Source organism: Dendrobates tinctorius, unplaced genomic scaffold (genome assembly GCF_039654945.1).
Source record: "Dendrobates tinctorius isolate UK_male_01 unplaced genomic scaffold, ASM3965494v1 ptg000211l, whole genome shotgun sequence".
Taxonomy (NCBI): domain Eukaryota; kingdom Metazoa; phylum Chordata; class Amphibia; order Anura; family Dendrobatidae; genus Dendrobates; species Dendrobates tinctorius.
Genome location: NW_027361878.1, coordinates 15,614,565 through 15,630,290, shown reverse-complemented (window position 1 = coordinate 15,630,290; position 15,726 = coordinate 15,614,565). Strand labels below are relative to the sequence as shown.

Genomic DNA, 15,726 nt, shown 5'->3' with positions numbered 1-15,726 from the left:
GATTAGGTAGCAAATAACGTGACAAATTCGCTTTAGATATATAGAAAACTATTAAAGTTGTGTTTTTTTGCTTGTTTTTTATTGTTTAATGTCTTTGTGGGTTTAAAACAAGAAACAGCTTAAGTTGCCCATAAACATCAGATAACTGACAGGTAAGCGATCGTTCAGCTGGTAGGTAACCCTTCCCATAACACACCCTCTTTCCATCTCTCAAGGCTTTTTATTTTGTTTTGTCGTCACCAATAAAATGTATATTTTGATTATTTGGTCCTTTATTAAGTTTTTATAGGCATAAAAGCTGTGGTTTGGTGCAGTGGAGCCTATAATTATTGCACATAGTTGCATACTATGTTCTGTTTAGGTGTTCATATTATATGGTCAGTAGTGATGAGCGAATGTCCTTGGATAAGGTGTCATCTGAGCATGCTCGGGTGCTAACAGAGTGTCTTCCGTGTGCTCGAATAATATGTTCGAGTCCCAGCGGCTGCAGGTCTCACAGCTGGTAGACTGCCACAACACATGCAGGGATTACCTGTGTGTTAGCTGTGAGACAAGCAGCCACGGAGTCTTGCCGAAGACTCTCGGTTAGCACACGCGCATGCTCGTCTAACACCTTATCCAAGAACTTTCGCTCATCACTAATGGTTAGGCCTGTCTGGCCGAAGTACTCTTCTTCTGTGTATGGAAGACTTTAGAGTGTATCTGAATACTTACTTTAGGATATGATAACAGAAAAAGAACATAAATGTAGACAAAATTATATACTTTTGATCATCTATTGTACAGCAGGAGGAAAAAACAGAACCTCGAAAACTGAAAAAAAGGTTGAGAAACCGAGCAGCTGCCTGCAAGAGCCGGCAAAAGCAGACCGAGCGAGCTGACAGTCTTCACCAGGTACAGATATTGGACCAGGAAAACTTGCATTTGCCTAAAGGTACTGTCACACTTAGCGATGCACCAGCAATCCCGACCAGTGATATGACGCGGTCAGGATCGCTGGTAAATCGCTAAGTGGTCGCTAGTGAGCTGCCACACAGGCAGATCTCACCAGCGACATCGCTGGGGACGGGGGTCGCTACTTACCTGTCAGACGAGGCGATCCTGACGTCCTCCCACCCGGCTCCACGCGTCGCTCGTCACCGCCACAGGAAGCTGACGACGAGAAACAGTCCAGGACGTTCTCGCGCGATCAGCGATAACCAGCGGGGGAGCCGGTCGGAGGTAAGAATCAGACACAGAGATATCGCTAGCAATATCGCTGCTACGTCACAAGTTATAGCGATATTGCTAGCGATATTGCTTAGTGTGACAGGCCCTTAAGAACATTATCCCAAATGTACATGATAACACGCTCCTCGTGTGCGCTCACACTGATAACGTGTGCACCTTATTCATATCCTCCACCATTTAAAGGGCCCATTTCCTGAGACCTGTAACTTGTTTTATTTCCCCATTGTTGGAGCTGTATGAGGGCTTGTTTTTTTTCTTAGCTGGCCTGCATTTATAATTGATAATATGTTGGGGTACATAAGATGGATTGCAAATGCGCAATGTCTGAAAAATGGCAGTTTTGCCATTTAGATTTTTTTGTGCTTTACAATGTTGACAATTACCGTACGTGTTAAACAAACTAATATTTCAATAGATCGGCTATTACAGTATTTTGAACATGGCATTACCAAATATGTTTTTTTATGTCTTATTTTTAATAAGGGAAAAGGAGACGATTCCATTTTTTTTTTAAGCCGTCTGATTGTTTTCTATATATTCTTCAATAAAACAGAATTTTTTATTTCTATAGCGCTAACATATTCCGCAGCATTTTACATTTCAGAGGAGACTTGTACAGACAATAAATACATTACAGAGTAACACATAATTCAACAGATACCAAAAGGAGTGAGGGTCCTACTCGCAAGCTTACAATCTAATCTATGAGAATAATCATAATGAGAAAAATGAGCTAAAATAACAATCTCCTATCAGGGCCAGACTTAGGGTTCACTCACATCTGCATACCGGTATATAAAATGGCTGAGATTCTTGCCAGAAAAGTTGGCCAGTGTCAGGCACTTTTTTTTTCTCATCTAGGATCTGTATGTAATCGGTATGCAATGCCTTTTAATATCATCTTTTCATACAGTAATTCTGTCGTTTTCAAGCTAGTTTTGTAACTAATAAAGCAATCATACATACGATCGATAGATTGATAGATGTCAGTGATATATGTAATCAGTGCGTTGCGTGTGTAGTTTTCTGTACTTGTTTTTAGCTAATAAATAAAAGAAATAAATGGCGTGGAGTCCTCCTTATTTTTAATAACCAGCTAAGAGAAAGCAGACAGCTGTGAGCTGGTCTTAATAGTATAGGACGGGTCGGCCAACATCCATGCATCATTGCAACCTATTAATATCAGCTCACAACTGTCTACGGTGCCTTTACTGGTTATTAAAAAGGGGGAACCCTCCTAAAACATGACATGACGTCCCCCCTGTTTTTAGTAACCAGCAGAGTCTAAGCAGCTGATATTAATAGGCTAAGAAGGGGCCATTCCAGACTAATTACCCAAGCCCTCAGCCGCCCCAGAAATGGCACATCCATTTGGGCACCGGTGGTCAAAATTACTGTTATTGTGAAGAGTTAAGCAAGTTGAAGATGAAATGATCTCTAAAAGGCCAAAGGTTAAAGATTACACATTTCCCTTGTATTTTAGGCAAAAAAATATATATTGACATTTTTTACATTTTAAAAATTACAAAAAGGAAAATGAGCCAGTGCAAAAGTTTGGGCACTCTTGGAGATTTGGGTGCTCAGATAACTTTGATCAAAGCTTCAGGCCTTAATTAGCCTATTAGATTTATGGCTTGCTCACTGTCATTATTAGGAAAGGCCAGGTGATGCAAATTTCCCACCTTTAAAAAAACAGAGCCTCTTCTAACCTTGTGCAAGAAAACAGCAGCTATGGGTTCTTATAAGCAGCTGCCTAGCACTCTGAAAATGAAATGGTGGAAACCCACAAAGCAGGAGAAGCCTATAAGAAGACAGCAAAGCATTTTTAAGCTGCCTTTTCCTCAGTTTGAAATGTAATTAAAAAATGGCAGTTATCAGAACAGTGAAGGTCAAGATAAGGTCTGGAAGACCAAGCTAAATTTCAGTGAGGGCTGCTGGTAGGATTATAATAATAATAATAATCTTTATTTTTATATAGCGCTAACATATTCCGCAGCGCTTTACAGTTTGCACACATTATCACTGTCCCCGATGTGGCTCACAACCTAGATTGCTAGAGAGGCAAATCAGAACCCCTGCTTGACTGCAAAAGGCCTTCATAATAATTTAGCAGACTCTGTAATTGTGGTACACTTTTCTACTGTTCAGAGACACCTGCACAAATATGGCCTTCATGGAAGAGTCACCAGAAGAAAACCTCTCCTGCGTCCGTACTATAATATTCAGCATAAGGAGTATGCAAAAGAACATCTAAATAAGCCTGATGCATTTTTTAAAAAAGTCCTGTGGACTGATGAGGTTAAAATAGAACTCATTGGCCACAATGATCAAAGGTATGTGTGGACATAAAAGGGCACAGAATTTCAGAAAAAGAACATCTCGCCAACCATTAAGCATGGGGGTGGATCAATCATGCTTTGGAGTTGTGCTTCAGCCAATGGCATAGGGAACATTTCACAGGTAGAGGGGAGAATGGATTTTATGAAATTTCAATTAATTCTGTAAAAAAGCTAAAGTTGAAAGGATGATGGCTTCTACAAATGGATAATGATCCTAAACACACGTCAAAATCCACAATAGATGACCTCAAAAGGCTCAAGCTGAAGGTTTTACAATGACCCTCACAGTCCCTTGATCTGAACATCATTGAAAATCTGTAGCTAGACCTCAGTATAGCAGTGCATGCAAGAGGACTAAGGAATCTCACAGAACTGAAAGAATTTTCCAAGGAACAATGGATGAAAATCCCTCAAATAAGAATTGAGACTTTTGGCTGACTAGAAAAAGAGTTTACAAGATGTGATAGTTGCAAAAGGGGGTGCTACTAGGTACTAACCATGCAGGGTGCCCACATTTTTGCATTGGCTCATTTACCTTTTTGCAATTTTTAAAATGTAAAAAATTTTTTTTTTGCCTAAAATACGAAGGAAATGTGTCCATCTATAACTTTAACCCTTTTAGAGATAATTTCATCTTCAACTTGCTTAACTGTTCACAATAGCAGCCCAAACTTTTACACGCCACTGTGCACTGTATCATGTTTAACATCAAAACCGGAGCGCAAAAGACTCACAGGCAAGATAGACAGCGTAAGAGATAATTACCTGAGCTGCATATGGATCGTACTCTCCCACGTATCTATTCATTTACATTCTTAGCATCTGATACGATTTTTAATAATTTTCATGTATGCATTTTGTCACGGGAAGCTTAGGTAACTCTAGGCTGAACCCCGGGGCCCCTGCGGTGTCCCTCAGACTAGAGGAAACCCTGACTGTCCCTCAACCCAGGGTTTACACTGAAGGTCTGCCTGCCTGGGCCACCACCCTGTCCTTGTCTCCTGTCCAGCCCTAAGCTGAACCCACCACCCTCCACCCAGTGAAGAGACCAAACACCAGACCCCACAAATAAGTATGGACAAGAGTAAGGGAAACGCACCACACCACGTACACACAAGAGAAAACAATAAGGTGCAAGGGCAACCAAATATTACCACGCAGGGAGGAAATAATGGCAACAACAGAATATACTACACCAGATATTGTATGCTCCTAAGACGCCCCCTTCATACCGGTAACGCTAGCACAAGGCAAGAGCTATAGTCGGCAACGCCCATAGTCACGCAGGACAATTTAAAGGCAGGGGGCGTGGCTAAGCCCTCACCCAGACTAACAACCTGGTTAACCCAATCCAAGCCGGATCAGAAGACCAACCGGCGCCGCTGAAAACAAAGTGGTAGGATGGGGTATTACCGCTGTCTGCCGGACAACCTGGTGCGAACCGTGTCCAACATGACACATTTATACTTATATAACTCGTGTACCATAGAGGAAGCTCTTAACTATAGCAACATCCCCCAGCATAATAATCATCAATGGAGCCCGTGACATATTCGCTTTATTATCATAGATGAGCAGTAATGATGTATTCTTCCCCTTTGATTCATGGTAACATGATTATCTTCTGTATTTTTAATTGGATTAAATAATGGAAAATATACTATAATAAATATTGTTTATTTCTGTTACATTTTGGTAGCCATTTTTATATTTTTATTTTTTATATAGCACTTGTTGAGAGCAAAGCTCAAGATCTTGTGGTTGGTGGCTGCCATGGAAAAATACAGGTCTAAATACGTCTGGTCCTGAAGGGGTTAAACTAAAATGCATCCTCAGTATATTTCTCTTTTTTGTAGAATTATTTTTACATTAACCACTAGATGTCAGTCGGACTCGCACCTTTACACAAGAGCAGGAGGAGCCCAGTGTACGGTATATTGAGCTTTGTGCTTGAATGAATGGTAGAATAGGAATATATATGGGCCAAACAATTATGAAATCACAGCTCTTTTATCTGCAGCTTGCTGATAGTGACCATCTATGACTGACCACAAGCGCCCATGATCCAACAGTGACAGCATTAAAGGGGTTGTTTGACCTCAAGCTACAAGTCTGCAGTCACTCTATGTGCCCTGTGAGGATTCTCCACTGCTGGGACCGGCATGCGCATGTGATTTGCATATATGCGGTCACATGCCAACTAGACGTGCAAGTGAATTGATACAGTCTAGTCGGAATGTGGGCGGAAGTACGCAAATAGCATACTTGCAGTAACATGACCCCGCCCTCGCCCCCGCCCTCCACATCGTCAAATCTTCACAGCGTGCATTGTTTACGTTGCGTGGATTCACAAGTCTGCAGTCACATAGAGTGACTTAAGACTTGTAGCTTAAAATAGGACAACCCGTTTAAAAACCTGTCGTCAAGTCTAAAGTGACCAGTTTTTGCTCTTATTTATCCAGCTCACCTCCACATCATTCCATTTTATATAATGCACTCAATATGTAATTTTTTATAGTCTCTACCAAGAGTGTGTTTCTCACAGGATTATGGTAGACTTCGACCATCACTGATTGGTGAGGGGATGTGAGAGAGCTCTGGGATCATGGACACAGTGGATTCATCACTATGAGTCTGCTGTATTCTTCCTTTTTGGTTTTTGCACACATTTTTGTGCCTTTGGGTAAAATAACTCACTATTTCAGGGTAAGCAATATATATGAGCCCCGAGTGCAGATTGCATAGCTTGGAAGATTGTCTACCCTGGGTATAAGTTTTCAGATGCATCATGTCAACTTTTTTTTCTTTGTTATATTAATATAGAAAAGTCTCTTTGCCTCTACATAAATTGAGGCGTGCAGAGATACAGTAAGACCCCGTAGTAGTATATGGCTCGAGGTGGGATGTTCTACAAATTACTTATGTGTTATTTTTCACCCTTTTCTATAATTTAATGGTAACTTTATTCAAGTATTTACAGTTGCAATCAAAATTATTCAACCCATATTTCCAATTCAGTTTATTAGAAAACATTTAAAAATGTTGACAGTTTTCGATAATCCAATCCACCAAGAAGAACTTAAATAGGTCAGCTCAATTAATATAACATGTGGTTCCTGCAAATTCATCTAAAAACATCACTTTTACCGACTACTTCATTCTCAGAATTATTAACCCCATCATGACGAGCGTCTTTAGTACTTTTAGCTGTTGTAACCTGCAGCAATCATGATGTATACCCAGTCTCCAGGTTATGGTAGTGTTATTGATGAATCTCAGCTCATTCTTCAAGGAAAATGTGTCCAGTTCACTTATATTCTCGGGTTAAGCGTTCTGCAATCGCCTTCCTCAAATTTCACCAAAGATCTACTATGGATTTAACTTAGGCAATTCTGACGGTCACTCCAAAACGTTCCAGGACTTCTTCTGAAACTAATACTTAGTGGACTTTGAGGTTACTTAAGATCATTGTCCTGTTAGAAGGTCCAATGGTGCTCAAGCTTCAGTTTCCTCACAGAATGCAAGGCGCTTTCTCCTTAGATTTCCTGATACTTGAATCGATCTATCATCCCCTTCACATGTTGCAGGTTTCCAGCACCTGAGGAAGCAAAGAAGCACCAGAGCATCACCAAGCCCTCAACATGCTTCACTGTAGGCATCATCGAGCACCCGCCATGCATCACTGTAGGCATCACTGAGCCCCAGCCATGCTTCACTGTAGGCATCACTGTGACCCTGCCATGCTTTTCTGTAGGCATCACTGAGTCCCAGCCATGCTTCACTGTAGGAATCACCAAGAAGCCGCCATGCATCAATGAAGGCATTACCAAGCCACAGCTATGCTTCACTGTAGGTATAACTATATCAACGCCATGCTTCACTGTAGGCATCATTTAGCACCCATCATGCAGCACTGTAGACATCACCAACCCACCATTATGGTTCACTGTAGGCATCACTGTAACAACACCATGCTTTATTCTAGGCAGTGTGATCGCTTCACCTGTTCAGCATATGCTTCATTTTTCCTCCTCCCGACATATCGCTGCTGATCCATAGACCAGAAAAGTTCCAGTTTTATTTCATTTCTTCACAAAATAGAATCTCAAAACTTCTGTGACTCATTTATGTGTTTTTAGTATGTTGGATAAGACTTTCCTTCTGCTTTTGGGCAATTAGAAGTTAGCATTTTGGAGTTTGAGCACAGAGTCTTTCAGAATTTAGTATGTACTTTATTGAACAAACTGAAACCTCAGTGCTTCTGCACCAAAATTTTGCTGCAGCTCTTTTACAGTCTCTCATGAATCTGGTGGCATGTCCTCGTTCTGTGACGTAAATGTAGTGTAGCCAGTGTTCCTGTAACTTTGAATTTGTGTTCTTTGTTTTCAACTTTATCTTTATGAACATTTAATACCTTTGTATCTTTTGAATCCTTTTCTTTGTTTGTGCAATTCAGTAATGTCTTCGATTAACTTTTTGGCCCACTCTTTCACAACCCAAGAACATTAGTGAACTGGAAGCCATTGCCGATAATGAGTGGACTAGGATTGCTCAGGAATGCTGGTCTCTGGCTGAGCATCATGTTTGCTACTGGTCATAACAGCCAAAGGGGCTCTACTTAACACTAAAGACGCTTGTCATGATGGGGTGAATGAGTCTGAGACTGCAGTAGTCAGTAAAAGTGGCATTTTGTGATGGATTTGGAGAAATCACCTCTTATATTACTTGTGTTATTTATTGCAAACATCAGAAAGTTTGTAAATTTTGCTAATAAACCTAATTTGCTATGGGAGTAGACTCATTTTCATTGCAACTCTGCCTAATTGTGATTTAAATTCAGTTCAGTAGATGCCCAGATGGTTTGGAGACCTGAGATGATTCTTCTGCTTTGACACCTAGTCAATTCAAGCCATATGTTAGTTTCAACCATCATAATTGTTATTCCATTGTACTACATTCTTTGTCTATCACACGTTTCTTCTCACCTATGGGGCTTATAGCTGGATATTGTTCCATAGATTTTGCCATGCCTGTACAATGCGACATTTTTGGCATCTAATGGAATTCATTTGGTTTGGAACATAAAAAGCCACAACAAGGCCGGCAAACATTGTCCCGTGATTTACAAGTAGCACGGATTAGTGGTACTCTATTGAAATATACCATCTCTTAGCAACATGGAGAAACACTGTGGGTGGATATTGCATGAGCCATGTTAGCTGTCTCATCTTGTTCTGATACTTTATAACTATCCAACCATCCACCCCATGGAAAAACCTGGAAAACTGATGTCATGGAAACTTTCAAAAGGTTTATTATGTGACGGCTCTTACCATCGTAGTTTCAACCTTGGATAAAGTCACGTCATGTCTAGTAGTTGTTCATGTCTCTAAGTAACATCTTGTTGTAGGGTATGAAATGTAATGTAAAATATGAAAAGCACTTATATGGATATCTATTATAGCTACAGAAAATTGAAGGAGACTTTTTAGTAGATCAACATTTTTTTTTTTAATTGATAATAGAAGTGACACCCAACTTTAAAAAGATCCCTTGTAGGTTCCATTCCAATGATCACGTAAGTCCCTGCTGGTCCTGTCCTCAACAAACCAAAATTAGCCAGAAATTGCCTCTCGATCAATCACTGTCCGCAGTGGTGATCTGTCTCATCCAGTAATTGGTGGAGCAGCCATTTCTGTTGTGTTTAAAAAAGGACCTGGAAGCTCTAACCATTAAATCGAGAGCTACGATGGATGACTGAGGGTGAGAATCAATACATTTCTTATTTCTACTTCTCGAAGCCTTTATGAGAATAATCTTCACCAGCTGGTAAATCCATTTAACTTTTTAGAATGTTAAAGCAAATTATCTTATTGCTGTGTTTGTAGTGGCTGACTTACTTTCATCTTTTCCTTTCAGGAATTTGAAAAATTAGAGAAGGATAACGCTGCCTTGCGTAAGGAGATCCAGAAGCTGCAACAGGAGCAAACATACTGGACTAAAGTCTTACAACAACATGAAGACACCTGCATTCTTCTGTCCCCCGATATCATCCGGGAGTTACTCAAGCCAGAAGCCCTGTTCCCTTCAAATGACATAGACCAATTTACTGATTTCTAAAACATTATTCAAGGACACTTATTGTTTTTAGCATCAAACACCAAACAAAACACTAAATTTTTTGCCTACATAATGCCAATTTGCACCTTCCAAAATTTTTATGCACAATCCCTTCCACTGACTTTTCTTTTAGAAGGTCTGCTGAAAAGTTTTAAACTGATAAATAGGGGTATAAGGGGCAACATCTCTCCTTGTGAAAGTGACATGCCAGTGTAAGGAGACTTATAGGCTATGCAATGCTCCTCTGGGAAATTAAATATAAAATTTCCACTTTAGAGAGGAAGATGATTTGAACTCTAGTGCCACCTATTAAAAGTAGCAATCCTAAAAGTCAATATCGACCCTTCAACAAGTCTTGACTTAGGATAAAAGCCAAACCAAAATCTCAATTTGCAGATGTGTTTCGGGTTGCTGCCCCTCCTCAGTGCATAGCATAAGATCAGATTAAAACAGATATCATTAAAGAGTAACTAAACTTTGATTTTTTTTTTCCAGCATGCAAAGTTATGCAAATCAGTTTATTAGGGAATTCGGCTTCGTTGCGGAAAAAACCTTGCATGTAAGTGGCATCCAAACCTTTGGTTTTCACCAGTCTATTTTCCTGCCTGAGTACAGATGGATGGTAGTGATGGGTCAGCTCCTGTGTCCTCCTCTGAGTGTTCTGTTTATCAGAACCATTTCCATCAGCAGCTTATCCCCAGAGTTATTGAGACATAGATGTTGACTGCAAATGAGAACATTCTGACAAATGCAGCTACAAACAGGCATATAGACTGTGGAAATGTAGGGGTTTGGAAGCCAAGTACATGCAATGAATGATGACAAATCCCCTAAGAATGTAATTTGCAAGGTTTCATAACTTTTCACACTGTACAAAATTATAAAAAAGAAATATTTACGTTTCAATAAATAGAGCAGCGCATGTGCAGCCACTTCTCTACTCACAGCAACTGCAGCACCAAAACATATTTTTTGACAATTAATTTAGTATAAAATCTCATAGTAAAGTTTAGTAGAAAATCTCAGATCCTCTCCATTTCTTCACACAGCCATGTAGGTAAATTATATGTTTGTCTATATCCACAGCTAGGTAGAATTTAGCAGCATAGTAAAGATGGATTTATTACAGTATAAACGCATATTTATTTTACTTGTGGATGTTGCGCCATTAATTCCACAACTCTTTATAGACATCATTATCACTGTCCTGCTGGAAGATGAAACTACGCCCCGATCTCAAATCTTTTGTGGCCTATAACAGGTTTTCCTCTGGGATTCCCCTGTATTTATCTCCATTCATCTTCCCATCAACTCTGATCAGCTCCCCTTTTCCTGCTGAAGGAAGTTTCCCCAAAGCATGATGCTGCCACCACCATGTTTGACGGTGAACATGATGTTTTCAGGGCGATGTACAGTGTTAGTTTTTCGCCACACATAGAGTTTTGCATTTAGAGCAAAAAGTTCTACTTTGGCCTCATCTGACCAGAGGACCTTTTTCCACATGAGAGCTGTGTCCCCTATATGGCTTTATGCAAACTAGGAAATGAATCAAAATATTGTATCTTAGGGTCTCAATTAGAGAAAATCATATAGAAAAAACCCAATTAAAAGATATATACTTTATTGTAATTAACTAAAAAATACCTGAAAAGGTGATATGTGCACACCCAAACTAAAACACACCGTGAAATAAAACCAAAACAAAGTTGGATTGATACGCTATAGGTCCCTAATGATTACCTAGATGGTGGCCTGCCTGACTGCGGAGGTTGGCACCGTAGGGGGGTACCGTTATGGCACCCCGTTCGCGATGGCTGTCCCTATTAATCCCTGGATTCGCCCTTTAATTATATATATACACTGTATTACCCCGGCACCCTCAATAGAGAACCACTGTTTATAGACAAAGCTCACTCCTAATAACAATGGGACCCTATAGTCCAAGAACCAGAAAAACATATATGAAGCAGATTGGTGGTTTGCAGAGAGTACAGATAAATGATAATAGTGAATACCAGAATTCTTTTAAGATCCATAGTGCTGGCAGAGATGTAAAACCCTAATAAAAAAGATCAATCTTTATTGTTTACAACTCTAAAAACCACCATGTGATGGTGTGCTATCACCATCGCATGGTGGTTTTTAGAGTTGTAATCAATAAAGATTGATCTTTTTATTACATGATTGCTTTAAACAATTAATACGATCCTATTGATTATATACAATTCATAGTGCTGGCCAAATAATTATATATGCAAGTCAATATGACCTGAGCCCCTTCGTTAAATAAGTCTAAGGAACTGCTATCCAAAATATCAATCTTTTATCAAGACACATTATATTCATATCAACATTAGCAGTGCTAAATTAGGTGCACTGCGTGCGCGTCTCAGATTTGATCCATAGATAACCAACTGGTCACATAGAGAGTGGATCAATTTGAATCATAGCCCTCATTATATAGGGAGCAATAGAAAGATGGTATTGAACATCAGAGTACTCCTCTGCCGCGAGTGCCACCCGCTTTTGCCTCAATTGTTGGTTGTTTGTTTTGGTTTTATTTCACAGTGTGTTTTAGTTTGGGTGTGCACATATACCACCTTTTCAAGTGGTTTTTAGCTAATCTTGATGCAAACTACAAATGGGACTTTTCGCTTGCTTTCAAAATGGCTTTCTTCTTGCCACTCTTCAATAAAGGCCAGATTTATGGAGCATACGACTAATAGTTTTCCTGTGGACAGATTCTCCCACCTAATCTGTGGATCCCTGCAGCTCCTACAGAGTAACCATGGGCCTATTGGCTTCATCTCTATTTTGTGTTCTCCTTGTTTGGGATGCTAGTTTACATGGATGGTCATGTCTTGGTAGGTTTGCAGTTATGCCAACCTACTTCCATTTGTGGATGATGGATTGAATAGTTCTCTGTGAGATGTTCAGCTTTTGGACTATTTTCTTTATAACCTAACCCAGCTTTACTCATCTCTACAACTTTATCCCTGACCTGCCTGGCAAAAACTCTTCGACAAGGATATCATTAAAACAAGTTACGCTAAACCAAAATCCATCACAATCAAAACATTTTCTGCCAATTGTTTTTTCCAACTGAAGGTAAAATTGAATGGCTTACAAAAAAAGTTATTGAAACAATGCACTATGATGTCCAGTGTATGAACTTGACCCAAAAATGTTCCAAATTTCTAACACTGAAGGGGCCACGCCTCCTGACAAATTCATCAAATGTGCTGGCATTTTGTACGCCAGAAATGCTAGTGCAGTCTTTGGCATGGAAACACATACCACTCAGTGGCATACACTGCTTAATGATTTTAGCACCTTCTTCTCCAGCAAGACTTGGGTATCATGAGCGTGCTCTACGACAGTCTTGATTAATCGGCCCAATTCATCAAAGCTATTTTGCCAGAATTCTGGCGTAAATTGCTTGTAAAAGTAAGAAAATGTTTGCAGAATTTTGTGACTTTTGGTGTTTTCACACCAGTTTCATAGACTTGAGTAGGCTTTCTGGTGTGGCACATGGGGGCGCACGCAACTTGTTAGACACTCCTGATTCATTCTGAAGTGTGTGCCCCTTAATGAATTAGGGGCGTCTGACTCCGACATGCCCCCTCATCATGAATCAGGGCCATAGTCTCTTATGCACTGACATTAACATTCTGGGGATGTTTACGTACTGAAGGTTTACAGGGTGTTCTTTTTCTTGATTGAACTTGAATTCAGAGATTTATATGTTGCTGTGAATTTAGATTTAGAAGTGTTAATGAGCATTATCCTCATCTCCTGAATTAGCTTTGTTTTTATATGCTGCTAAATTATATTACCTTTATTGGTGTGAAAGATTTGCCCTTTCCAAAATATGGCTTTCCTGAAAACACCTAGTTACAAATAAACAATACAGAATATTTTACGAGACAACTGTCTTAGTGCTGCTTTTGATGTATTTTGACTGTTTTAGTTTTACATGTATTATTTATTGTGGACTGATATATCATTTAATCGATCACAAAACTTATATTAACACCAGGTCATTGTCCAGTTGCCTGGTAAAAGAACTACGACAGGACCTTATTTTATTTTTTTTTTTTTGTAAGAAGTGTGTAAGTGTTTATAGGGATTGTCTTTCCACGCCTTTCAGGGCTTATAGACAGTATTGCTCTGTAAACCGCACCCTTGAAGCCATGCGCTACCTGTAACGGGTGTCCAATCAGCCGATTAGTGGTGGAAGCAAGTAGTTCTTTTGTTATTGTGGAGTTGGCAGTGACAGTGTCAGGGTATGTATATATAAATATTCCATACGTTAGAATTGGAGGTGTATGTATCATACACTCACTATGAGTTCCTCAGTAACCGGTCTAGTAGTGGAAGCAGCTGCAGCCTCGTCCATACCTCGTCAGTCAATTGTGTAATTTCCCTGGCGATTGGAGGCAGCAGAGCCGTTTTCCTTGACAAATATCGCAGCGCTGGGATGTACGTGAACCTCTCGGCTGTTATCCTTGACAAACTGGCGGCAGCGGAGGGATCTAAGCAACCTCCCCGGCTGTTATCATTGGCAGCGGTGGGATCTGCACAACCACCCCGGTTGTTATGCTTGACAAACTGGTGGCAGTGATGAGATCTGCACAACCTTTCCTCCCCTCCCCACAGGTTGCTATCCTTGACACCAATTTTTATGTTCTCTAAATATAAGCCTCCGCCAGAGATATCTGACAATGGCTTTCTCGTAGAGAAACGCAGGAGCTCTCAGCCGAGCGAACACTCTTGAGTATGGGAGAGCCAGGTGAAATAGCTGCTGACCACATGATCGGCCGAACTATCTTTCATCTGACATCTAAAGTATATAAATAAAGTGTATGGGGGGCTTTAGAGGACAGGAGAGGAACATAAAAGCTCATAGTAAATATTATCTTCAATTTGAAACCATTCAAAGTACCTGCACCAAATTAGTGCTAACTCCTGTGCCAAAATACAGTTATATAATTTGCCTATTTAACTTTTAGTCCAATTTACCTCTTTTACATCAAAACTCATGTTACTACTTAAGGATTTTTGTTTCTGATGTTCTGTTCTATCCAACATTTCCACCACAATAGTTCTGATGATTTTTATGAAACCTCTCTCCCTTCCCCCATTCCTTTTTCATTATATATTTTTAGAACATTCTTAATCTTTTTGGAAGTTCCATAATCTAAATAATCCCCTCTCTAGGTTTTTCCATGAGTGCATACTTTCCATGAGTCCAAGGACTAAGTCACAAAGACTACTCCAAAACCACAGCATGTTGCAAACATCATCCACCTGCCACTTACACACCCAGCACCATGATCAGATATTTCCAGCTCCTTAGACCATCAATAAAATAAAATGTTAAGGCAAAAAAAATAAGTTGTACAATTGCCAGTATTTTGAGGCAGAAATGTAGACCTCTTGTGTATATCTACAAGCAAACCTGGTGCTATGATCTAAAGGATGAGCATCTCCATTCTCTGTCTTTCAACCTGGTGACTCCTTACAGTATTACCGTAATTAAAGCATTTCATGAAGGAACACTTTCATATGGGAAATACAACACCGCATAACAATGGCCAACGTTCATACATCCCCCCATGCACGTTAGATAGCTCGTGGTCCATCTACCATTTGGCAGACACTACCTTTGCCGACTCACTCATACACGGGAATGCTCAGTTGAATGCACCTGTGTTTTCTATGAGAGAGCTGCTGCCAGAAAACTCTTCCAATAATGAGAGAAACTAAGTACACCCTCTTTGAATTCTATGGGTTTACATATCAGGACATAACAAAAAAAATCTGGTCTTTACAAGATCTTATAATTAGGTAAATGCAACCTCAGATGAAGAACAACGGTGCCACAAAAAAGTTTACTAGGATGCGGTCTCTTGTAACCCTTTCTAACAGGAGAAGGGCCCCCAAAACCGATCTCCCTCCTAGGGTCACTATTCCTGGGGCACTTTGCACCTCAGGCTTTCAAATTTAACCTGGCTTAATGGTATTAATCCTGGGG

General features: G+C 40.0%; 1 protein-coding gene across 1 annotated transcript in view; it reads left to right on the top strand.

Moving 5' to 3' along the window:
• BATF2 (basic leucine zipper ATF-like transcription factor 2) overlaps nt 1-13,619 on the top strand; it is a 40,478-nt gene extending 26,859 nt beyond the window's left edge. Inside the window, exons 3-4 of the mRNA XM_073554490.1 lie at nt 787-894; nt 9,489-13,619. Of these exons, the coding sequence (XP_073410591.1) occupies nt 787-894; nt 9,489-9,689 (309 nt within the window). The 3' untranslated portion in view covers nt 9,690-13,619. The remainder of the gene's footprint in view (nt 1-786; nt 895-9,488) is intronic.
• Nucleotides 13,620-15,726: the final 2,107 nt, after the last annotated feature.